General features: G+C 47.3%; 1 protein-coding gene and 1 long non-coding RNA gene across 2 annotated transcripts in view; one reads left to right on the plus strand and one right to left on the minus strand.

Moving 5' to 3' along the window:
• The window catches only part of LOC111949633 (rho GTPase-activating protein 35-like), a 79,091-nt gene that overhangs the window by 48,077 nt on the left and 4,538 nt on the right, over positions 1-26,476 (plus strand). Inside the window, 3 exon segments of the mRNA XM_023966967.2 lie at positions 7,061-10,876; positions 14,193-14,331; positions 24,783-24,860. Coding sequence (XP_023822735.2) covers positions 7,160-10,876; positions 14,193-14,331; positions 24,783-24,860 — 3,934 coding nt within the window. The 5' untranslated portion in view covers positions 7,061-7,159.
• Positions 26,393-26,476, minus strand: part of LOC139022794 (uncharacterized) — an 882-nt gene continuing 798 nt past the window's right edge. The window contains exon 3 of the long non-coding RNA XR_011473827.1: positions 26,393-26,470. This is a non-coding gene — a long non-coding RNA (uncharacterized lncRNA). The remainder of the gene's footprint in view (positions 26,471-26,476) is intronic.

The raw sequence follows: 26,476 nt of genomic DNA on the forward strand, positions 1-26,476 counted from the left end.
GTGTGTGTGTACACGGTTAGTGCAATCTGTGGTAACTGCAGCTGTCATAGTTATTTGTTAATGTAACCTTTTCCATGGCACTCCAGTATTTTGCTACTGGACATTTCCATGTAAAAGGACCCATAAGCACCAACATGTGAAGTTTAAAGGAGCGTGTCAAAGGAAAGCTAAGTGTCTATCTTTTAGAAATTAAGAAATATATATATATGCATTTTTCAACCATTTAACTATTTAGCTATTAGCATGCATTATTGTCATGTCTGATTTTCTTAAAATAACTTTCCACCAACACTCGTGTATAACCGCAAATGGCCAATACGCAGTTGATATGGGTGGCGCAGTTGATGAAACCAATGCTGCTGATCTGGTTGTAAGACCTCTCAAGTGCACAAAGTAAAAAATAAATAAAAAAAATCTTAGAATAGCCTAATTGACAAGTAACTCCTATGCTGTCAAGATACGCCCTCTCCCTATTTGACCTAGATAGTTTGTGTATGTATTGATATGTAGACTATTGCAGCAGTTTACAAATACACCATGACAGCGCAATACACAGGGGTGAACAGTGGCAAAGGTACCCACAGGACAAACAGATAAATATTAGTCTGAGGAGAGATTAAATAGCATTAATACAAAAAATAATTCAAATCACCTTTAGTTTACACCAAAGTTAAACAGATGTATTTTTTCTTCATAATAAGCAGGAGTAATATTCTTAGATCAGAAGACAGCAGACGGTGTGCCTTTTAAGCCATTTTTTGATGTAGTTCTGTCCTTGAGCTGTTCTTGTCTATTAAAGTTCTGTATTATTTAATGTTTCATGTTTTGCGTGGACCCCAGGAAAAGTAGCTGCTGCTTTTGCAACAGCTAATGGGCATCCTAATTAAATACCAAGATCACCCCTGAACACTGACTATTTTAACCTTACAATAGATAAACATCTTACCTTAGCCATTTGATCCCTGGTTCATCGAAGGAGTGAATTATTTTATAAAGACAAGTCATTTGTTGTAATTGTAATGTTGTAGGGTGGCCAACCATCCTCCTGGCGAGTCCAGGAGAGCTAATGGGAGTGCAGCTTTTGCTCCAGCCCTGCTCAAACACACCAACATTGTAAAAGAAATCAGCTTCTCGGCAGGATCTCGATACGCTGATTCTGGTGTGTTTGAGCAGGGTTGGATCGAAAGCCTGCACACCAGTAGCTGTCCAGATGAAGGGTTGACAGACCACGTGTGTTTTATATCAGTGCAGTATTTACTTTGTGGGGGTTAAGTGCCTTGCTCAAGGCCACAACGGCAGGAGATATAATACATGGGATCAGCCTTTTCCATGGCACTCCAGTATTTTGCTACTGGACATTTCCATGTAAAAGGACCCATAAGCACCAACATGTGAAGTTTAAAGGAGCGTGTCAAAGGAAAGCTAAGAGTCTGTGGTAACTGCAGCTGTCATAGTTATTTGTTAATGTAGCCTTTTCCATGGCACTCCAGTATTTTGCTACTGGACATTTCCATGTAAAAGGACCCATAAGCACCAACATGTGAAGTTTAAAGGAGCGTGTCAAAGGAAAGCTAAGAGTCTATCTTTTAGAAATTAAGAAATATATATATATGCATTTTTCAACCATTTAACTATTTAGCTATTAGCATGCATTATTGTCATGTCTGATTTTCTAAAATAACTTTCCACCAACACTCGTGTATAACCGCAAATGGCCAATACGCAGTTGATATGGGTGCGCAGTTGATGAAACCAATGCTGCTGACTCTGGTTGTAAGACCTCTCAAGTGCACAAAGTAAAAATAAATAAAAATAATCTTAGAATAGCCTAATTGACAAGTAACTCCTATGCTGTCAAGATACGCCTCTCCCCTATTTGACCTAGATAGTTTGTGTATGTATTGATATGTAGRCTATTAGCAGCAGTTTACAAATACACCATGACAGCGCAATACACAAGGGGTGGAACAGTGGCAAAGGTACCCACAGGACAAACAGAATAATATTAGTCTGAGGAGAGATTAAATAGCATTAATACAACAAAAATAATTCAAATCACACCTTTAGTTTACACCAAAGTTAAACAGATGTATTTTTTCTTCATAATAAGCAGGAGTAATATTCTTAGATCAGAATGACAGCAGACGGTGTGCCTTTTAAGCCATTTTTTGATGTAGTTCTGTCCTTGAGCTGTTCTTGTCTATTAAAGTTCTGTATTATTTAATGTTTCATGTTTTGCGTGGACCCCAGGAAAAGTAGCTGCTGCTTTTGCAACAGCTAATGGGCATCCTAATTAAATACCAAGATCACCCCTGAACACTGACTATTTTAACCTTACAAATAGATAAACATCTTACCTTAGCCATTTGATCCCTGGTTCATCGAAGGAGTGAATTATTTTATAAAGACAAGTCATTTGTTGTAATTGTAATGTTGTAGGGTGGCCAACCATCCTCCTGGCGAGTCCAGGAGAGCTAATGGGAGTGCAGGCTTTTGCTCCAGCCCTGCTCAAACACACCAACATTGTAAAAGAAATCAGCTTCTCGGCAGGATCTCGATACGCTGATTCTGGTGTGTTTGAGCAGGGTTGGATCGAAAGCCTGCACACCCAGTAGCTGTCCAGATGAAGGGTTGACAGACCACGTGTGTTTTATATCAGTGCAGTATTTTACTTTGTGGGGGTTAAGTGCCTTGCTCAAGGCCACAACGGCAGGAGATATAATACATGGGATCAGAGAGCAGCAGCCTTCCATTGTCAATAGCAGTAATAGTAATGAAGGTAAATAAAAAATGGAAGTGGTTCCTTGCTGCATACAACACAATTATAAGTCACCTTTTTGGCCCATGTGTTATACAACTTTTTTTTTTGGGGGGGGTGACTTGAGCTTTCGGACAGGTAAAAAATCTGTCCTATTTTTCCGAAGAAGAAGTGGCAAAAGGTCAATGTAAAGCCCTGCGCTGTACTCTACTGAACTCTAGTTAGCTGTACTGTGMTGTACTTTGATGTCCAAACTTATATATAGACGTCTATGATTGGTTCAGATTTGTTCGGACCAACCAAATTCGGTCTTGTTTAGGGGCAGAGCTCATTTAAAATAATAGCCAGTGTGTACAATAATACCCAAAGGAGGATATTGCATATTTATACCTTTGTGTAGGATACATCACCTGAAGAGAATGTAAATGTATGTAAATGTAAATGTAAGATGTAAATGTAAATGTAAGAGAATGACATTCATATCCATAATAATGCCTTTCTGTGTATTACAGAACAGGGACCCATGGTGAAATTCCGTTATCAMAATTCCGTTACCGGGTGTAAATCCACTTCACTTACTGTAGTTTTTTCAAAGTCTATGTGTCATGTCATAGCTGACACCCCATTGTTTCTGCAGACATCTTTGAATCTTAACTCTCAGAAGATATTTAAGAGTTTTTGGAAAACGTGGACACAAAAAAACGATGGAGATTTTACCAAAATTCTGTTACCGAACTTTGCATCTGCATTTGTAAAATGTTCAGTGTCAATTGTTAAAAGTAGTCCTTGTGCATAGTTGTATGGTTTGTTGAATGGTTTCTGTATGGCATACATTTTAAAGTGAGAAATCTGAGTCTCGGCGCAATTCCGTTTTTCTGTGGAACTGCCCTACTATAAAACATGCCATAGCAACACTCTCGCATAGCGACACCATTTTCAGATCACAACCCTGTTTATATTTAGCGTGGCCTGCCTTCTTTGCGTCATGGTGTTATGTGCCACCTGTCTACCACAGTGGAACAGGTCAGCCCAGGAATTGTCATCAGTGTACTATTATATCAGTGGTAACGTAACACGGGGGACTGATAAATACTGTGAACTAATGAACTAACTTTTGTCTATCTGATGGGTTCTCGTGCCTCTGATCTGAACCAGGTCGGTGAGTAAGTAGACGGGCAGCGAGGATGAAAGCAGGGGGAGCCTTGTTGTCCTATAGCCTATCATTAGGCTCAGCTCAAAGCGGGTCACAGGCCAGTTTAATATGTAACTAGTTGAGACGATGCTCTCTGTAGTCTGTACTGGAGCGGGTCAGTGTTGAGGTAAAGGTCCAGTTAACCCCGCTGATGATGATGACGGCGTTAAACTGAAGGTCATATAACACTGGGATGGTTATGGCTCTTTATTCCACGTGGAATGCGTTTGTCTACGCTCTCAATTTCTACGCCCTGTCAGTATTGTCGAACATGCTATCAACTGAGCACGGCCCTGCAGTGGGCATGGCTCAAAGCCAATTCATGCCGGATCCGTGAAAATGTGGTCGGAGGCGCCGTATGGAGGGTGTGACGCAATTGCGGAGGCGCGCAGAGGCCAAATTGAGCTCCATACCGCATCGCTGTGTGCCTCCCACATTTTTGTGACGTTGGGGAGGGCTCCGTATAGCTCCGCATTGACATGATTGGTTAACGGTAGGTGGGGTGGGAGGTCCTGTATGAACACAAACTCACTTCCTTGACAACTTCCTTCACAACGGTCCCTGCCAAAATGTCTGAAACCCTACCCTTCAAAGAATATCTTCAATAAGACATTTGTCTTACCCCCCCCCATATTTTTTTTACAATTAAATTCACTTGTCTTTTCCTACTAGCACTGATGTTGCTGATAGCTACTTTAGTGAGGAAAAATGTAAAAATGTACGACTGTGATGTGGTTGCCTCACCTAGTTCTTATATATCTTATATATGTAATCCGCAGTAGGGGGAAACGGAACCACTGGCCGCCCCACCACCATTGTTATTGTTTGTTGAGCTGAGGAGTGTTGTCCTACATGGTCCCTGAAAAATTGCAGTGTCTCTATTGTGCTCTTCTATCTCGCGTGCAATGATGTCAGAGGGGGAAAAACAGTGTTCGTTGTTTTCCGTGACTTCTTTGTTGTCGTAATATCGGACGCGGTTGTTTCACCATTAAGGATTCCAGCTTTAAGATGAATGCACTACAACTGTAAGTCRCTCTGGATAAGAGTGTCTGCAAAATGTGTGTTGTCCTGCTCTCTTCCACTCCCCTCTGTGCTGTTTGTTCTATGTGAAGGGCTCATTGATCTCCGGGCTAATCACTGCCAGCCAGCCCAGAGCCCTGCAGCAGGATGTAGGACCATGAATTAACCATGGCTGCCCAGGTCTTATCACCAACCAGCTCTCTATCGACCTGCATCCCAGGCAAAGGCTCCACACTCAGCCTCCCTTCGTTACAGAGACTGGTTGTTCTGGATCTCTCAGCCAGCCCCATTTTGATGCATGTTCTGTTATAATCTCCACCCGGCACAGCCGGAAGAGGACTGGCCACCCCTCATAGCCTGGTTCCTCTCTAGGTTTCTTCCTAGGTTTTGGCCTTTCTAGGGAGTTTTTCACTCTACGCACCGTGCTTCTACACCTGCATTGCTTGCTGTTTGGGTTTTAGGCTGGGTTTCTGTAAAGCACTTGAGATATCAGCTGATGTAAGAAGGGCTATATAAATACATTTGATTTGATTTTTTCATACACGTTTTACTCTGCATATATTTTTAAAATAAGAAATTCCTTTTGATATTGATCTCTTTTGCGCTGCCACTTGGTTATGCACCTAGTGTATAGGTGTGCGTTACTGTAGTGTTACAGTAAACAGAGTCTGGTAGATAGACCTTGCTTTTCCACTAACTTTTGAATCCCCATCTTATTGTCCCCTTTCTACTATTAAACCTACAAACCGTCCTACCTGTGGTCGTGGTGTGTATATATTATCTACAGTGTTTGGATTCTCTCTCTCCTCTCTCTCTCTCCTCTCTCTCTCTCTCTCTCTCTCTCTCTCTCTCTCTCTCTCCTCTCTCTCTCTCTCTCTCTCTCTCTCTCTCTCTCTCTCTCTCTCTCTCTCTCTCTCTCTTCTTTGTTCCGCCTTCACACTGACTCTCTTGGACACTAACTTCAATTCAGTGGGTAGTAAGTATTCTCCAAACCCTGCCTCAAAAGCCCCGTTCATTCATCATTAACAGTGGTTTTAATGTGTTTACTAAATACATAGACGAATTAACATGGACTGGGTGTGGGTTCCTTTTTACTGTACACAGCTGTGTTTAGTGCTTTGGGGCTTTATCTAGTGCTTTTCTTGTTCTCTACAAGCCTGACTGTCTATCAAAATGGTATGAATGTTATCTCCCTCCTTCAGTTCTACCAATAGGAGCTCTATTTATGATTTGTAGGCCTGTGTTCTGCCAATAGAATCTGTTGTGTAGTGGTGAATGTGCTTGCTCCGAGAACAGTGTTCTGGGCATGGAAAGAAACATCAACAAGTGATATCTCCAGACTGTATGACACCAAATTGAACAGCTATTACATCTAGGTAAATGTCACGAGACATGCAATTTGAGATCATAATTAGTGATGCTACATCAGCCAGTCCAATTTGTCTGCGGAGTCTTTTTTTTTTCAGGAACCAGAGGAAAATGTTGTCGTTTTTTTTTATGGAGAGGAAAGCAGCCAACATTCAATGCAGCCTTTTGAAAGGCAGTTGGGCTTCCCTAGTTGCCCAATTAGTCTCTCTCTCTACGTATGTGGATTTGTGTGTTAGTGAGAACTGTATCATCGCGTCTTGTAGAACTGCTGCTGGCTTAAAGACAACACTGTTAGATGTGAGATAATTATGTATCCTCACATAAGATCCTGTTCTGCTGTTTTGAAATGTACAAAGCAGGGAAGAATGTAGCAAACAAGCCTCAGGAAACTACTTTTAGTATGGTGGGTAGTAGAATGTCAAAACGAGGTTTAATATGAAGGAATGCATCAGTTAATAGTTACTGACTGTACTGCAGTTGCCTTAAGTAAGTTGTAGCATTCCAACAGCTCTGCTTCTGACCTCAATCTCTTCAGGAAACATTCAGCGGTGAAATGGGATCACAGATTAAACATTATTAACATCACACAGCAACGATGTGGGCATTTTAAATGAGACATGGAACAGCCTACAAATAATGAATTGAATAATGACAATGAATCTTTCCCACGGTCTTTTATATTATTTCTTTAAAAAATCGACCTTTCTCTCCTTCTCTTGTAGAGTCGGACCCAAGGCCAGTAAGAATCTTTGCATGGAAAGACCGTCCTGCAGCCTCCTCCCTAGAGCTTGTGCGCATGGCAGGATGAGTGTCTGCGTTCGATGATGATGGCAAAAAAGCAAGATGTGAAGGCGCCCACCTACAACCTGGTCGTGGTGGGCCTGTCCGGCACAGAGAAAGAGAAGGGGCAGTGTGGCGTAGGCAAGTCCTGCCTGTGCAACCGCTTCGTCCGTCCCAGCGCAGACGACTTTTACCTGGACCACACCTCCGTGCTAAGCACCAGCGACTTCGGAGGACGCGTGGTGAACAATGACCACTTCCTGTTCTGGGGGGAAACGGGGCGGGTGCTGGAGGAGGGGCCGGAATGCAGGATGCATGTGGTGGAGCAGACAGAGTTCATTGATGACCAGACGTTCCAGCCACACCGTTCCACAGCCCTCCAGCCTTACATCAAGAGAGCAGCTTCCAACAAGCTGGCCTCTGCAGAAAAGCTGATGTACTTCTGCACAGACCAGCTAGGGCTGGAGCAGGACTTTGAGCAGAAGCAGATGCCTGAGGGGAAGCTGATGGTGGATGGCTTCCTCCTCTGTGTGGACGTCAGCAGGGGCATGAACCGCAACTTTGACGAACAGATGAAGTTCATCACTAATCTCTACAACCAGCTAGCCAAGAACAAGAAGCCAGTAGTTCTGGTGCTCACCAAGTGCGACGAGGGGGTGGAGCGCTACATCAAGGACTCGCACACCTTCGCCCTGGCCAAGAAGAACCTCCAGGTGGTGGAGACGTCAGCACGTTCCAACGTCAATGTAGACCTGGCCTTCCTCACTCTGGTGCAGCTGATAGACAAGGGCCGGGGCAAACCCAAGATCATCCCCTACTTTGAGGCCTTGAAGCAACAGAGCCAGCAGATCGCCTCGGCTAAAGACCACTACGAATGGCAGGTCAGCCGCATCGTGAAGAACCACAATGAGACGTGGCCCAACATAAACCAGCGCATGCAGACCTCTCCAGAGTACAAGGAGTATGTCTTCCTGGAGGGCACGGCCAAAGCCAAGAAGCTCTTCCAGCAGCACGTCCACAGGCTCAAACAGGAGCACATTGAGCGAAGGCGGAAGGTCTATCTCAGCACCCTGCCTCAGGCACTGGTTTCCCTAGTCCCTGCGCTGGACGAGATCGACCACCTGAGCTGGTCCGGGGTCCAGAAGGTTCTGGAGACCAAGCGGGACTTCTCCCATTGGTTCGTTGTGTTGGACGACACCCCGTGGGAGACCACGCCACACATAGACAACATGGAGGACGAGAGGATTCCAGAGGATCTCCTGGAGACCCCTGCGGCCGAGACGATTTATGAGAGCCACCTGGAGCACCTGAGAAACGAGCGCAAAAAGGCGGAGATGAAGTGGGAGTTCAAGGAAAAGCTCAGTGCCTCTCCCTTTATCACAGCAGGCAAGCCCTGGGAGGAGGCACGCAGCTTCATCATGAATGAAGACTTCTATCAGTGGCTCGAGGAACCAGAGTACCTAGACATCTACAACAGGCACCAGAAGGAGATCATCGACCGAGCCAAGGAGGACTTCCAGGAGCTACTGCTGGAGTACTCAGAGCTCTTCTATGAGCTGGAGGTAGACGCCAAGCCAAGTAAGGAGAAGATGGGGGCCATCCAGGAGGTGTTGGGGGAGGAGCAAAGGTTCAAGGCCCTGCAGAAGTTACAGGCAGAGAGGGACGCTTTGGTGCTCAAGCATATCCACTTTGTCTACCACCCCACCAAGGAGACCTGCCCAAATAGCCCCCACTGTGTGGACTGTAAGATCGAACAGGTTCTAGCCTCCAAGTTCCCCACTCGATACTCCTTCTTTGATAGCCATAAACCGGGTGACGGGAACGCAGATCGGATTAACCTGGTTATTCTGGGTAAAGACGGCCTAGGTAGAGAACTGGCCAATGAGATCAGGGCTTTGTGCACTAATGACGACCGGTACGTGCTGGATGGGAAAATGTATGAGTTGTCCCTCCGGCCCATAGAAGGCAACGTTCGGCTGCCGGTCAATTCCTTCCACACACCTACCTTCACCCCCCATGGTGTCCTGTGTCTCTACAACTCTAAGGAGTCACTATCCTACATTGTGGAGAGCATTGAGAAGCTCAGAGAGTCCACGCTAGGCAGAAGGGAAAACAGTCTATTTCAGCTGCCCATGAACCTTCTCCTAGTCACCAAACGGGGAGTAGGGTCCGTCAGGGACATTGGGGGGGAGACGGCCCACACACTTATCCTCCAGGGGCAGCAGGTGGCTGGGAAGCTACAGTGTGGTTACCTAGACCCCGCCTCCCCTGGGGTGGGCTATGGACGCAATGTGAACGAAAAGCAGATCAACCAGGTGTTAAAAGGTCTGTTAGAATGCCGTAGGCCCCCTGGGAGCATAGGCAGCAGCTCCCCTCCTTTACCCCCTTCCTTCAGAGACTCTCACTCCCAGCCCATCCCTGAGACAGACCTGCGGATAGTCATGTGCCTGATGTGTGGGGACGATTATGACGTGGAGCAGCTCCTYTCGCCTCTCCTGCTGCCCCAGCACTGTCGGCCGGCCTCCAGCCTGAGCAGTGGMACGTCCGTGCTCCTAGAGCTCACRGTGGGGGCYCAGAGGCACACCATCGACCTYTCCCTGCTCTCCTTCCACTCCTCATTTGCCCTACGGAAGAGCCGGCTGGTGCACGGCTACATTGCYGTGTATTCKGCCAGGCGCAAGGCGTCCATGGAGACCCTGTGTGCGTTCCTGTGCGARGTGCAGGACATCATCCCCGTGCAGYTGCTKGCRGTGGKGGAGAGYCAGGCTGAGCTGTCGGACTCCGAGGTGGCCAGGGAGCAGGTGAGCCAGGGGGAGGAGCTGGCCCGGGAGATCGAGGCCAGGTTTAACACAGTRGTGTGTGGGCCYGGAGGGGTGGTGGGAGGMCTGCACAGGATAGACCTCTTCCAGCCCTTCCTGAAGGAGGTTGTGGAGAAACGCACCATWGTGGAGGCCACACACATGTACGATAATGTAGCAGAGGCCTGCACCACTGAGAGYATGAGCCCGGCCCGCTGCAATTCCCCCAGCCCCATCAACACCCTGCTAGACTCTGAGGAGGAYGTGGAGCCCTCGCCYCCCTACCCYGAYGKTACCCYCACCTCCCACCTGGGGGGYTTCAAGCTCCCYGACCTGGAGTCCAGCGACGCCTTCTCGGTCATCTCCGAGATCAGCACCTTCGAGAGTAAGCTCAACAACAAGGTGCCCCCGCAGGTACGGCCCAAGCCCCCCGTACGGAAAGTCAACCTGGGGCCCTACATGGACCAGCAAGGGACCAACCGCCGCTCCTTACCCCCTGCTGTCACCTGGGCGCCGGGCAGYGACGGTGGCTACGACCCCTCGGACTACGCCGAGCCCGTGGATGCCGTGATCAAACAGCGGCCCACGGAGGAGGAGAGCATCTACTCGGTGCCCCATGACAGCACTCAGGGCAAGATCATCACCATCCGCAACGCCAACAAGCATTCTAACGGCGGGGGCAATGGCTCGGATAGYGAGGCTGACAGCAGCTCCCTGGAGCGGAGGCGGAAGATGTCTGCTCTGGGGGTGAAGCCGCGGCTGTACCGTGACCGCTCGAAACGCCTGGGCAAGTTCAGCAGCTTCCGCACTAGCTTCTCTATCGGCAGTGATGACGAGCTGGGGCCACCCAAAGCACCAGAGGAGCTGGGCGGGGCGCACAAGGGGGACAACTCTATTAACGAGGAGGGTGAGGACCCCAAGAGGAGGAACATCCTCAGGAGCCTGCGCAGAAACACCAAGGTATGTGCCCCAGGGTGGGTGGGTGTGTGTTTGTGTGTCTGTGTGTGTGTATCGTTCATCAATATGGTCACATCAGATTGCATACTTTCAGTTTTTATTCTTCATACTGGTCACATTGTACATAGAGAAAGAGAAACTGATGTGATCCATTGCGATTTCCCCCTATGAATGACTTAATCTTTTTAATTTTTAATTTAATGAATTTATTTATTTAACTAGGAAAGTCAAATTCATATTTACAATGATGGCCTACACCGTCCAACTCTGGGCCAATTGTGCGCCGCCCTATGGGACTCCCAATCACAGCCGGTTGTGATATAGTCTGGAATCGAACCAGGGTGTCTGTAGTGACGCCTCAAGCACTGGAGATGCAGTGCCTTAGACCGCTGCGCCACTCGGGCACAATCTCTATTAAGCTATTATAGACTACTTAATGAGTTTCATCTGTTTAATAGTGTTGTCTTCACTTACCACCTTTATCAAATGTTACTTAGCAGCAGCGTTCCCATTGCATCGTTCAGTGTACATCACCTGTGTGCGTATATGAGCCGAGCTCAGAGTAATTAGCACTGTGCTCTAAGTCTGTTGCCAAAGGGAGTCTTCATTACTTCTATACCTAGGGATTTCTGTGTCATGTCTCTGCTCACTGGAGCCCATCTGGTTTGAGTCTGACAGGCTATAGAGGGTCGAGGTTTCCTTCCAGGCTCTTTAAATCAGTTCTGCCTTCTCTCACTCTGTGGTCCTACTTTCCTCCAAACTAGCCCAATCATGGCCCGGAAGCAGAGGGAAACTTCAGCTATTGATCTGCTCCAGCTCAGAGAAACGGTTTAATGTGTTCCCCTGAATGTACATGTGTTTATGTGTGTGGTGCTGTCATTATTTCACAAATGGACAACATTCTCAAACTTTAACCCATGTGGACATAGCTCATTAAAATTTGACACAAACACCATTAAAACTGAAGTTACATTTTTGCCAGTTTAGTTTGCCATTTCTTTCACTGGTCACCTGAATGAGGGCATGCACGAGAGTAAAAAGGAGATAATTATTTTACCGCCCCCTCTCCCCCCCCTCCACACTGTCTCTCTGTACAGCAGTTGTGTTTGATCTCAGATAAAAGCATCCCGAGCTCTAACCCACACTCACTCATCCCAAATTACAAACCTGTTACTGCTACAGCCCTAGTTGCAGTCCCATAGGCTGGCTAGTTTTTAAAACGTTCTCTTCGGTAAGTAGATCGGTGCAGAGTGAACCCAACAGGTTTATGACATGCCCTGTTCACGGGTGGGCTGTCTCTCTACTCCGGAGAGTTCCGTGTTGCATCAGTGCATGAAGTCAGACCTGCCCTAAGAGCATGATAGGGGGCAGTCTCACTGAATGAAGTGAATAGAGAGTGATTGGCAGCTGAGTGGTCCAACTGTGCGGCATGTTTTCAGTAGTGCTCTAGTGCTGCAGCAAAACATGCCCAGAGACTAGTGGGACATGTCCTGGGTTTATTTTCTCCTCCTCCCACACATTCTCCTTCCCTTCCTCATTCCCCCGACTCTGCCTCTCTTTACCTCCCTGCTGATGAAGAGGGATTGAGGGAATATAGGACTCAAACATAGGGCGTCAGCCTCACTTTGCCCTCCCTCCCCTCTCTTGCACACACTGCACCCTCCCTCTCCTCAGACACTCTGCAGTGAAACATTTGACCCAGCGCCGTCAGTCGTATCTGCCTGCCATAGTTCCCGTTCACACAGAAAGGCTGACATAAGTGCCACCTAAGTGGGAGCGAAGGTAGTGTATATGATTAGACTGGCTGGGAGAGAGACACAAACCGCCCTGTCGCTGTGTGTCTGCCTGCCTGGCTGTGGGTGGGTGATAATTACCTTTAGTGTCAGAAGGGAGGACAGGTGATTTATGTTTTCACACACAGTGATGATGTCCCTTTACGCCATAGACTATACGAGTGTTTTATATATCCTGAATGATGCTCCGTAACATCACAAATCTAGAGAGAAGTAGTTGGCGGAACCAGTATAGGGGGAACTTAATTTAACCACCCAAAACAAATAAAACAAAACTGCTTAATGGGTCTAAGCTAGCTACTCCCCTTACTGCAGAGCACAGCCGTAGGGCTGATCTGGGGCCTGTGCCCCAGCTCCACTTACATTAGAGTCTTTATTACTTAATGGGAGCCAAAACAAGGTCATCAGGTTCCCAGATCAGCTGTCTCTCTATTGATGAGGATCACTATAGAACCAGCTGTAGCCTAGTGTGCCCTTAGGGCACCGCACATTTGGTTCATTATAATCAACAAAGAGTGTCCCTGTAAGTCTGACCTGAGGTCAGGGTAGAACCAGCCAGTCCTGTCTCTGCCTGGCTGCTGTTAGGCCTCAACAGTGAGTACACAGTGGAAACTAACTAACCCATTTCTCCCTGTTCATATACATTCACCTCAGACTGTGGCTGGCTGACTTGTCAGAGGTCTCTATCTTGTTCTTTCTCTTCTCTATCTCTCCACCGGGGAGGGGGGGGGGGGTGTATTGCAATGCGCAATTAGATAGGGAGGTGGCACTGTTCTCAAATCAGTTAAACAAAAGGAGAGACAGATTGCAAGGACGGGGTTTTGGGGTTGTGACTGTAGCCAGGGGAATGTATGGTGGTGGGCAGGGCGGTGGTGGCGGGTAATGGAGTGGGGTAACTGGAGCAGATCGGCCGGACAAGGGCGGCTAGGCTCACTCCGAGTATCATGCTGCGCCGCTCTGCTCTCTGCCTGACAGTCCTACGGCTCTCCAGCCCCAGTACCTAGCCAACCATGGAGCTCTGACTCAGCTCTCAGCTCAGTTTGTCTGAAAGGCTTGAACGGCACAGAAGTAGCTGCAGTAGCTTACGAGATAGAATTGAATTCTGATAACAGCAGTAAGTTAGGGACCTCTTAGAAACTACAAATGTTTTTCGGGTCGGGGTAATGCCCGAGGGTTGCAGTGTCGTGGAAAGGGAGTGTGACAAGGGAGAGGAAAGCGAGTGCGGAGGATAAAGAAAAGATAGAGAGGTGAAAAGTGGAACGGAGATGTGTATCACACACACAGCTCCAGACAGGAATGTATGATTCTTATCAGCTCAGGCCTTGAGAAGAGTCTGCTGCAAGGATGCGTATGTGGGTTGTGTTGTGTTGGCTGATGTTAAGAATGAAAGTATGGCGATGCGTGTGTTAAAATTGTGCCCACGTCTACGGTCTAAAAATCAATCCATGTCTCGGAGGGATAATGAACAGAAAGGAAAACGCCACTCTCCTCGTTCTCACCGATCTCTCCCTCCGTCCCTCTCTCAGAAACCGCGGCCCAAGCCCAGGCATTCCTTATCCAAAGTAGAAAGCAACTACTTTGGCGTGCCATTGGCCAGCGTGGTGACACCTGACCGACCCATCCCGCTCTTCATCGACAAGTGCATCCGATATATCGAGGCAACAGGTAAGCTTACACGTATTACACAGAGGCTGCAATTGTTGTTTTGAGTGGATGCTATTGCATTACTGAGACTGTGGAGAAGATCTATACAGTGGCTGTAGAGAGTGGTGGCACATCACTATTCAGGGAGCAAAGGTCACAAGCAGTTTCTGACCTCGGTATCAGCAAGGTCTCTCTCTCTCTCGCTCTCTCTCGCGCTCTCTCTCGCCTCTCTCTCTCGCGCTCTCTTCTCTCTCTCCCTCTTTCTCTCGCTCTCTCCCCTTTCACAGTCTTCACTTCAGCCCACATACCTCTACCTTTCCATTATATTCCTCTCCCTCCTAAGAATCCCCAGTCAGTGTTTATCAGTAGTTTCTGGTGGACTGTGGTTCTCCCCGGAGGAAGCGTCTGTCGTTTTCTCTAAGTCAGAGCTGTTCCTGTGATAAGAGCTGGATGTCTCGCTCTCTTTCCCCCCTCTGCTTCTCTCTGTTGGAGTTGTTCTGCTGTTCGTGTTTGCCTGTGGCGCTGTAGGTGGCTTTGTGACAGCAGCGGCCCTGGTCAAACGTAGTGCACTATATAGGGAATAGGTTACCATTTGGGAAGCGCCTCTGTGTTGTGTTGGAACCTACCAATACACAGGGCTCGTGGTGCTTGGTGTCTGCATTAGTTTAGAGAGTTTTATGCAGGCTTCTGGGTTAGGTGTGTGTTGCGTGGGTGCGCATGCGCGTGCACATTGACGCGTGAGAGCGTTTGAAAGGGTTGTTCGTGTGTGTGTGTGGAGCAGGTTGACGGTCTCTCTGTTGACTGTCTCTCGGTGTGTGTGTGTGTGTGTGTGGTGTTGTGTGTGTGTGTGTGTGTGTGTGTGTGTGTGTGTGTGTGTGTGTGTGTGTGTGTGTGTGGTGTGTGTGTGTGTGTGTGTGTTGCTTCCCTCCCTCTGTGTGTGTGTGTGTCTCTCTCTCTCTTGTGTCTCTCTCTCTGTCTCCCTGTGGAACGGGTGCACAGATGGGCCTGGGCTCAGTTAACCCTGTTGCCACGCTCTGCCCTAATGGTTCCTCATGCTACCTCTGCCCTGGGCCCACAAAGGGCACGATGCTCAGCCTGACACCGCTGTTACTCATGCACCCAGGAGACTAATGTGTGTGTGTGTGTGTGTGTGTGTGTGTGTGTGTGTGTGTGTGTGTGTGTGTGGTGTGTGTTGTGTTGTGTGTGTGTGTGTGTTGTGTCGTTGCGTGCGTGCGTGCGTGCGTGCGCGTGCTGGTGCGTGCGTGCGTGGTGCGTCTCGGGAAGGTGGTTGAAGTGACAGGTTCTGAATACACAGGGGCATTATTATATGAAACACCTTTGATACTCACAGCAGAAAAAATGTATTCCATGAAGCACATGAGGCGCATTCGGTGTGTAGAATGCACAGTGGATATCACAGTATACTGTGGTGTGTTGTGTTTGTGTGTGGTGCCAAAGCAATGACATGCTTATTGACAGTTTTGGCAGTGCATTCCTGGCAAGCTCTTGTCTGATTAAACCATTCCCACACACGGATTCAAGTCAGACGCATCTGTGCTGCTGTATGTGGGTAAAGGGAGCAGAGATACGCATTTGAGTCAAGGCACCAGTGAGCTCTCGCTGCCACCCTCGCCCACCTGAGTGCATTTAGCTACCACAAGGGGCATCGTGTAGTGGACACACACCACCTCCTTGGTTTCTCTCCTGCATGCCTCCCTCTCTTTTCCCCTAATCCACCGTTTCCTCTCCTCTCTTCCCCTGCAGATTCCATCGTGTCCTCCTTTGGCCTTCTCTCCGTCTAGTCTCTTTTCTTTCACCACTCCTCTCCCTTGCCCCCTCTGCCTTTCTCTGCCTCTGCCTTTTACTGTCTCTGTGCTCTCTCTACCTCTGTCTCGCCCTGCCTCTGTCTCGCCCTGCCTCTGTCTCTCTGTGTCTCTGCCTTTCTCTCCCTCTTGCTTTACTGCCTCTGTCTCTCTCTACCTCTGTCTCGCCCTGCTCTGTCTCGCCCTGCCTCTGTCTATCTGTGTCTCTGCCTCTCTGCCTCTGCCTTTACTGTCTCTGTCTCTCTCTACCTCTGTCTCGCGCTGGCTCTGTCTCGCCCTGCCTCTGTCTCGCCCTGCCTCTGTCTCGCCTGCCTCTGTCTCTCTGTGTCTCTGCCTTTCTCTGCCTCTGTCTCGCGCTGCCTCTGTCTCGCCCTGCCTCTGTCTCTCTGTCTCTGCCTCTTCTCTGTCTCTGCTCTTTCACGCTGCCTCTGTCTCACGCTGCCTCTGTCTCGCACTGCCTCTGTTCTCTCTGTCTCTGCGCTTTCTCTGCCTCTGTCTCTCTCTACTCGGTCTCGCGCTTGCCTCTGTCTCGCCCTGCCTCTGTCTCGCCCTGCCTCTGTCTCTCTGTGTCTTCTGCCTTTCTCTGCCTCTGTCTCACGCTGCCTCTGTCTCACGCTGCCTCGTCTCGCCCTGCCTCTGTCTCGCCCTGCCTATGTCTCGTCGTGTCGTCTGCCGTTTCTCTGCCTCTGTCTCACGCTGCCTCTGTCTCGCGCTGCCTATGTCTCTCTGTGTCTCTGCCTTTCTCTGCCTCTGTCTCACGCTGCCTCTGTCTCGCCCTGCCTCTCTCTGTCTCTGTCTGTCTCTCTCTCACTCTCTCTCTCTCTCTGTCTGTGTTCAGAGGCAGTGGGGTAGTGGTAATCCTCTGTCCGATAGCTCCCGCCTTCAGATCGATATCACAGAGCAGGAAATTAGATCAACCTTTGGGTTCAGCTCTTTTCTCTGTGTGCACCGGGAGGGAGAAGGAACCCACTGCAGCAACACAACACACAGCCCTTTTCACCACATCCCCTGATTACACGCTCACTGCRGAGTCTGTGCACAAACACAAATAAATAAGGGCATGCACAAAAATATGCACACGCGCTCAGATGGCGACACACCCAAATGCTTTACATGAGTAGCATCAGAAACGCTTCACAATGTTAAACACACTGACAAGCACACTCCGACTCTAACTTAAATGTGCCGTCCAGTTTTATAAGTCACGGAGGCTATTTAAGGGTGTTGTTGCCAACGTGACATACATTTGTTTTGTTCATTACGGCATCCTGACATTCAGTGGTGTTAGTGTCCAGAGCTTACATACCAACATGCTCACTAAAATGATCTACAGTGTGTCTTTACTTATTACGGTAGTGTACTGTAATATTATTGCTGTAAAATAAACTTCAGGGGTCAAATGTGCGTTTGTGTGYGCATGTGTCATGTGTCTCTGTGTGTGTGTWCGTGTGCCTGTGTCTTTCTTGTGCCCCCCCCTTTTGTTGAGTATGACAGAGGAGAGGCAGAGGACTCTCCTATGACTGTAACTCTAAAGGTGTCCAGGGCATTAGGGGGATAAGTGACGTTATGGAGCAGACCGACATCCTTCCCCTCTCCCTCACCCTGTACCTAAAATACATACCCACCCTACTGTTGTCTGAGCAGCCCACTGCACTCCTATACACAGCCTCGCTTATCCTTCCTCCATCCCCCTCTCAATGTCTGTGTAAGGGCGCTCTCTCCACCCACACGCGTCCTCCATCAGTCTCTCCCTSTGTCCTCACTCTCGTTACCTGCATCCCTGCTACTGTTATTCTCTTTCTATCTGTCTTCCCCTTTTTGAACTTCTTCCCTTTTGCGCTCCCACTCCTTTTCCTCTGATCTTACTTTCTCTCTCTTCCACCGCCTCTTTCTCTCTCTCTCTCACCGTCTCTTTCTCTCTCTCTCTCTCCATCCCTTCCTCAGTCTCCGTACGGAGTAGTGCTTCTGTTGCCACTCAGTGAGTTCTGTGTTCTCCTTGTGGGTATTGAGATGATGAATGTGTGATAGCATGCGTGGGCACGTCTCCTCGTTCTAGCGAGCTCCACAGTGGCGTAAAGGGCAGCAGCCAGTGATGGCGTGTCTCCGCGGTGGCCTGTGAAAACGGCTGCTTGTTGTCGGCGGCAACGGGGCCCTGAGACATACCCCACATCTGGGCTGAGGATCAGTCTGACCCTTGTCCGAGACACTGTACCATTGCGCCTCCGGAAGTCAAGGCCGGAGCCAACTGCCCCTCTCTCTCTCTCTCTCTCTCTCTCTCTCTCTCTCTCTCGTCCGTCCGTCCGTCCGTCTGTCTGTGGAGTGAGTGTTTTTGCTTTTCACAGCAGTTGTCATGAATTGTAACGATGAATGCGTGTTGGGAAGCGAGAGAGAGCTGTTCACACAAGTTTAATGCTTATCGTGGATGTATGTGTTTGGGGCGTTACTTAATGGTGTCGATGTTATACTGTAGATGGAAGAGAAATGGGTGAGATGAGGGGAAGAAAATGTAATGCGAATATAATATTGTCATGATTATGTGATAAGATGGGATAGTCCTGTAGAMGCAAGAGATGATCGCTCAGACAGGATGTAGGYTACCTGTACACAGGAAGTGCTCGTGTTTGGTTTGACCCCGGTCGCTGCAGATGAAAGGAAACCGGTCCAGAGCTGCTCTCACAACATAGAAGGTGATGGAAGTTAACCTCTACATCACGCTCTCTGACCTCTGCATTTTGACTGCCATCCTCCCCCATGTCTATATCTCTCTCTCCCTCCCTCCCCTGTCCTTGTTGCCTCACTCTAGCTCTGTATGGTACGAGCGTGAAGGTAGCATGCCAGAGTAGGGCTGTGGCGCTCATTACATTTTGTCAGCCGGTGATTGTCATGCCTACACCATAACAATAAATCCATGATTTATTTTAGGCAGGTCTAAAAAAAAAAAACACGATATGAAGGAGTACAGAATATTCTGAGTCGTCTTTGTTATGCCCTGATCTGGTTATGCCATATGGCTGTGGGCTATACTAGTTGATTTAGCAGACAAGATGTGCCTATAATTTCCGGGGCATTATTTTATAGTCGGAAGAATACATTTGAACATAGCTGAATAAAATGTCAATTCCATTTTTYAGAAACGATTTCCATGGGAGTGCGCACATGCGGCTATCCTGTGTTKAGTGGTTAACAAAGAAAYGGGTCCTTCTCTAAGCTTCATTTAGATATTTATGCAACTTTAGTTGTGATACAAACATTAGGCTATATGTTTTGATTTGTAATACATTATAAAGTTGCATGAAAGACATGGGCTCTGCTCTGTTTCTTGCACAGGCTGCACACACTTCATCAGTCTCTCATTCACAATTTGACAAGCACGTCATAATATTCTCACCCATCAGACTATTCTCAGTTTAATCTTTACATATAACCTACCAATATATCAAATGAAATGTATTTGTAAAGCCCTTTTAAATCACAAAATGCTTATACAGAAACCCAGCCTTAAACCACGAAGAGCAAGCAATGCAGATGTAGAAACACGGAGGCTAGGAAAAACTCCCTAGAAAGGCAGAGACCTAGGARGAAACCTAGAGAGGACCAGACTCTGAGGGGTGGCCAGTCCTTTTCTGGCTGTGCCGGGTGGAGATTATAAGAGTACATGGCCATTAAGGCCAGATTGTTCTTCAAGATTTGTTCAAACGTTCATAGATGACCAGCAGGGTCAAATAATAACCACAGTGGTTGTAGGTCAGGTCAGTACCTCAGGAGTAAAAGTCAGTTGGCTTTTCATAGCCAAACATTCAAAGGTCGACACAGCAGGGGAGGAAGAGGAGGAGAGAGTCGAAAACAGTAGGTCCGGGAAAAGGTAGAACGTTTGGTGAACAGGTCAGGGATCCATAGCCACAGGCAGAACATTTGAAACTGGAGCAGCAGCACATCCAGGTGGACGGGACTGGAGACTGGCACGGCCAGGAGTCGTCAGGCTAGGTAGTCCTGAGGCATGGTCCTAGAGCTCAGGTCCTCCGGGAGGAGATGAGGGAATTAGAAGGAGCATACTTAAGTTCACACCCGTTACTAGATAAGACAAGATAATTACACCAGAGAGTACAGACTAACCCTAGCCCCCCTGCACAGACTATTGCAGCATAGATATTAGGACGGGGGGTTCGGGAGGCACTGTGGCTCCGTCCGACGCTACGCCCGGACAGAGGGAGGTGTATACCAAACATTAGGAACACTTGCCCCCCAGAACTGCCGCAATTTGCCAGGGCATTGACTCTGCAAGGTGTCGAAAGAATTCCACTCGGATGCTGGCAAATGTTGACTCCATTGCTTCCCACAGTCGTATCAAGTTTGCTGGATGTCCTTTGGGTGTTGGACCATTCTTGATACCCACTAGAAACTGTCGAGCGTGAAAAATCGAGCAGCGTTGCAGTTCTTGACACAAACTGGCTGTTGGCGGTCACAAGTCATGAAGGCAGTCAAATTCACGGTAATTAGGCTTCTCCAAGTTCTGATGCTGCTGCTGGTCATTAGTAGCATACCAAACTTGCTAACTGCCTGGTACTCATCCCTCGAATGTCCCTCTAATCACTCTGACGTCAATGCAAATGTATTTGAAAATCTAATCAAACACTTCACGAGAGGCCATGTTGCGCAACATTTATGTAGGCTATGCACTTGCGAGCGAAAACAGAGTGATAGCGACTAATAAAAAGAGGATCCCATCAGATTTCTATAGGCTAGGCCTACTATATTTATTTCTCAACTTTCCTAATATTAAGCACATTGCTTATATTTACAACAGGAGTATAGCCTACCTGGCTGGCATGAAAACAAACCACGGGGAAAAGCGTCCTCCATTCGCTATTTCAGTGCATGTATGACATGTTTCTATACAGGTGCATGATAATGGTCCATTCTAAATCAAAACAAATGTCACACATATATTATTTAGTATATGTAAAGAGAAGATTAAATCAAGAATAGTCTGTTGGGTGACAATATTAGCCTGTCACTTGTGAATGATATATTATCACTTGTGAATGATGCCCAGCATAAGAATCTATGGCTTTTTTTGCGACTTGTTCAAATCATAGTCACACACCTCATGTAGCCTAGCCCATAGGCCAATGTTTTAATAATGTTTGTATCACAATTAAAGTGGCCAAATAACTTCTTAAAACTTCTTAGGGATCAAATCCCGTTAACGGGATCGATTTGACAACATCCGGTGAAATGGCAGAGCGCCAAATTCAAATTAAATTATTGGAAATATTTAACTTTCATACAATCACAAGTGCAATACACCAAATTAAAGCTTTACTTCTTGTTAATTCAGCCACCGTGTCAGATTTCAAAAAGGCTTTACGGCGAAAGCAAACCATGCTATTATCTGAGGACAGCACCCCATCAAACAAACACAGACAATCATATTTCATCCCGCCAGGCGCGACACAAAACTCAGAAATAACGATATAATTCATGCCTTACCTTTGAAGAGCTTCTTCTGTTGGCACTCCAATATGTCCCATAAACATCACAAATGGTCCTTTATTCGATTAATTCCGTCGTTATAGTCCAAAATGTCCATTTATTTGGCGCGTTTGATCCAGAAAAACACTGGTCCAACTCGGCGCAACATGATACAAAATATCTAATAAGTTACCTGTAATCTTTGGTCAAACATTTGAACAACTTTCCTAATACAACTTTAGGTTTTTAACTTAAATAATCGCTCAAATTTAAACGGGAATAAACTGCGTTCAATAGCGGATAAAAACAAACAAGTGGAGGCGGCTTTCAGGTCTGTGCGCCCCAACCACAAGAGTACACTAGACTCTTACCCTCGTTCTGACAAGCCTACTTCTTCATTTCACAAAGGAAAACATCAACCAATTTCTAAAGACTGTTGACATCTAGTGGGAGCAATAGGACACTGCAAGCAAGTGCCTTAGAAATCTAGATCCTATTGAAAAGAGAGTGACCTCAAAAAAAAAAAATCCTGGATGGTTTGTCCTCTGGGTTTTTGCCTGCCAAATAAGTTCTGTTATACTCACAGACATTATTCAAACAGTTTTAGAAACATCAGAGTGTTTTCTATCCAAATCTACTACTAATATGCATATCCTAGCTTCTGGGCCTGAGTAGCAGGCAGTTTACTTTGGGCATGCTTTTCATCCGGACGTGAAAATACCGCCCCCTAGCCTAGAGAGGTTTTAAAATGAAGCACATTAATCCGCTTTACAAAGGGCGTAGAGCCTAATTGGCATATATAAGCAGCGCATGAGTTTCAAGTTTTTGAAATTTTCACCATGAAAATGCATGCATAATTTGCGGTCACTTTTGATAATGGTGTTTTTTCCGCTAATGGAACATTTGCGCTTATAGCCTACTACCATGTGCGCATTGCTGTGCTTATAATGTGAATAAATTGCCTAATAGTTTATCAACATTTTAAACTAAACGTTCTGATCTGTTGCCTCAGCCACATTGCCTAAAAAAGTTTTGTTGATGCTAGTGGTTGTATTAATTTGAGATCTGTCACGTCCCAGACTGTTTGGAATATTTATTTCTCGCACAGAATAGAATATGGACTTTTGTACTATGGGGGATAGTAGATTGACATAGGCTAGTAGTACTTTTGCTTTTCGTTAGGCCTTCTCATCTTGTTGGCTGACGAAAAGTAAATGTGGACAGTTCATCCAATATCTTCAATACGCACCTCGGAATTGGATAAGGACGCGCGCAGTTGCGTCCCGCGATGTGTCTGTCTTAACTTGTAGCCTGTGAGAAAGGCTTGATCACGTGACGGAGAGCCGTGGGAGTGAGACGCTTCGGATTGCGCAGCACACTCAGGGAGAAGGGCTCAACGCAGCACTCCGGGCCGCAAAAGACATGGATTTTTTTTATGGTGACATTACAGCCACAAAGGGGATGCCGCGTGAAATTCGAGGCATTATCAAGTGCTTGTCAAATTGTGAATGAGAGACTATTGGAGTGTGTACAGCCTGCACAAATAAAACAAARCAGAGCTCATGCCTTTCAAGTGACTTTTTTTCAAATCATCATTAGAGTCTCATCATGCAGCCTTAYAATTTATTAAATCCTTACAATGTATTAGATCCTCCTCTTTTTAATAGAGGCCATCAAACCTCTATTTTCTCACGCAATTGCATAGCATAGCCTATAGAAATGCTGCGCAACATTGGGCTATAGGAACACTTATTTCATTCCATGCATCAAGCAGCTATGAGGAGCTGTCTCTCGCTGCGCGACAGGTGATCCTATTCCGGTCAAACTCTGAATGCCAGAGCTCTAATTAAGTGTTTGATTGATTTGATTGTATTTGCATTGATGTAAGAGTGTTTAGAGGGACAATAGAGCCCTGAGTACCAGGCCATTAACGACAGGCCATTAGCGACTGACCGTTCGCCAGTTTGGTAGGCTACTAATGACCAGCAGCAGCATCARAGAGAAGACTAGTGGCTCCAGCGGTCACGTGGAATTTGATTGCGGTCGTGACTCGTGACTCTGTTCATGCCTCGTGACTGCCGGTGTGGCGGTAACTATAACAGCCCTATGCCAGGGTTGTGGGTCCGGTTCCTGCTGAGTGTTTGCACTCACTGTTGTAAGTCGCTTTGGATAAAAGCCTCTGCTGAATGGCATGTATTATTATGTATTATGTCTCTTCCTCCTCTCCTTTTCTTATTCTCTTCTATTTCTCTCTTCCTCYACTCACTCCATGTCTCCCCTCCGTTTCCCTCTGTTTCCCTCCTCCCCTCTATCTCTCTCTCCATCCCTTGTTCCCCTGGAGTCTGGCTAGAAAAGCTTTTGTGGATAATTGATCGGCAGAAGGAGGGGATCGATGCCGCWCGTCTTGACAGAGAGCCTCCTTTCCTACCATCTCTCCCTGTCTCTGGATTTGTCTTTGTCTCCCTCCCTCCGTGTCTCCCTCCCTCCTCCCTCTCGCTCTCTCTCACTCACTGTCTGTCCACACCCTTGTCCTCTCCATGTCTGTGGTAAAGGCATGGATTGCAGAGAGAGGAGAAGATGATGAGCAAAGAGGGGAGGAGAAAGAGAGGGATGATGAACAAATGGGACCAGAGTTCATTAAGTCATGTTTATGGATCTTGAACTATAGAAGCCCCACCGGAACACTTTCTGCAAGCCTACACTGATGCTTTATGAGTTTCATTGATAGTGCTTATGTTCTGTCTCGGGGGGGGGGGGGACACAAGGCCAGGCCGCTAATAGTCTCCACTGTGTCTGTTGTTTCATTACTACACAATCTCTGCATAGAACACTGCTTCTAACAGCACTCTCTATTGGAAGTCCTTACACAGAGGCTATAGGAGGACACTTGTGTTGTTATTGATGTCTGTGTGTGTGTGTTCTGACTGTGAGTTGGATGGATGAAAAATGTTATGTTGAAAGTAAAGTGTACTGTTGTGGATAAAGTGTACTGAATCTCTCTTCTCTTCGCTTCTCTTCTCTCTCATCTCTCTCTCGCTGCTCTCTCTCTCTCTGTCGCTGCTCTCTCTCTCTCTCTCTCTCTCTCGCTGCTCTCTCTCTCGCTGCTCTCTCTCTCTCGCTGCTCTCTCTCCGTCGCTGCTCTCTCTCTCTCTCTCTCTCTCCTGTCTCCTCTCTCAGGTATCACTACTGAAGGGATCTACAGGGTGAGTGGGAACAAGTCAGAGATGGAGAGCATGCAGAGGCAGTTTGACCAGGGTGAGTCACCAGAACCTCTCTTTTGACCGTAGACATTGAATACAAAAACCCACACACACCAAAAATATGAATTGTCAACAGTATGCTACAAATTACACTCGGTGGCCAGTTTATTAGGCACACCACCTCGTTCACGAAGATGGTTTGCTCCAACAGACAGTGAGTCACGTGGCCGCGGCTTGCTATATCAAGCAGGCAGACGGGCATCGAGGCATTCAGTTACTGTTCGATTGAATGTTAGAATGGGCAAAACAAGTGACCGCAGTGACTGAGTGTGGTATGTATCTCAGAAATGGCCAGCCTCCTGGGCTTTTCACACACGACAGTGTCTAGGGCAGGGTATCCCAAACTCGGTCCTCGGGACCCCGAGGGTTRCACGCTTACGTTTTTTTCCCTAGCACTACACAGCTGATTCAAATAATCAACTAATCATCAGGTGTTGATCATTTGAATCAGCTGTGTAGTGCTAGGCCAAAACAACAAAACGTGCACCCCTGSACGCTGGTCTAGGGTTACTGAGAATGGCGCGCCAAACAAAAAGGGGCAGGGCAGGGGCAGTCCTGTGGGTGATAGGTCAAAGGAGAATGGCAAGAATCCTGCAAGCTAACAGGCGGGCCACAGGCAACTAACGGCGCAGTACAACAGTGGTGTGCTGAACGGCATTTCGTAAACGCACAACTCATCGGTCCTTGTCACCGATGGGCTATTGCAGCAGACGACCACACCGGGTTCCACTCCTATCAGCTAAAAACAAGAAGAAGCTGCTCCAGTGGGCATGTGATCACCAACACTGGACAATTGAGGAGTGGAAAAACATTGTCTAGTCTGACGAATCCTGGTTCCTGTTGCGTCATGCTGATGGCAGAGTCAGGATTTGGCGTTAGCAKTATGAGTCCATGGTCCCCTCCTGGTGTAATGATGTGGGAAATGTTTTCCTGGCACACATTAGGTCCCTTTTATACCAATTGAGCAATGTTTCCATGCCCCAAATAATTCAGGTTGTTCTGGAGGAAAAGGGGGGACTGACCCGGTACTTGATGGGTGTACCTAGTACACTGGCCACTGAGTGTAATTATTGTAGGGCTGTCAGACCCCATGCCACCTGTAGTCGGTGTCTACATGTACACATACTGACCTATGCACACACACAAACTCACCAATACGCAGAAACACACTCCCATACCTAGGCACAAACAGGCCACAGAGGTGCAGTGTTAGTGTGTTGTATCTATCCAGAMGCTTGTTGTCCAATGGATTCACCTAATTAACCTGGGAGCATCTGTAGCATTGATCTACAGGAAGGAGAGGCCTTCCTCCGTAGCGTAGCTTCTGTGTGTGTGTCCATGAGTATGTGTGGTGTGGGCCGTTAATTACCTCCAGATTGGTTTGGTTAATGAAGCATGCTTGCTGGTATATACCACTGCACATCGGTAAGGCTGAATCCGGCTGAGGTAATCAGAAGCGAAGTCCTGTGTCCAATCGATCAGGACGCTAGACCAAGGTGACAATACAATTACACCTACAGCACAGGTAGACCATAGCCACAAATCAGCTATTACCTAGCCACCCCTCACAGCACAGGTAACCCATAGCCACAAATCAGCTATTACCTAGCC

Source organism: Salvelinus sp. IW2-2015, linkage group LG22 (assembly GCF_002910315.2).
Source record: "Salvelinus sp. IW2-2015 linkage group LG22, ASM291031v2, whole genome shotgun sequence".
Lineage (NCBI taxonomy): Eukaryota > Metazoa > Chordata > Actinopteri > Salmoniformes > Salmonidae > Salvelinus > Salvelinus sp. IW2-2015.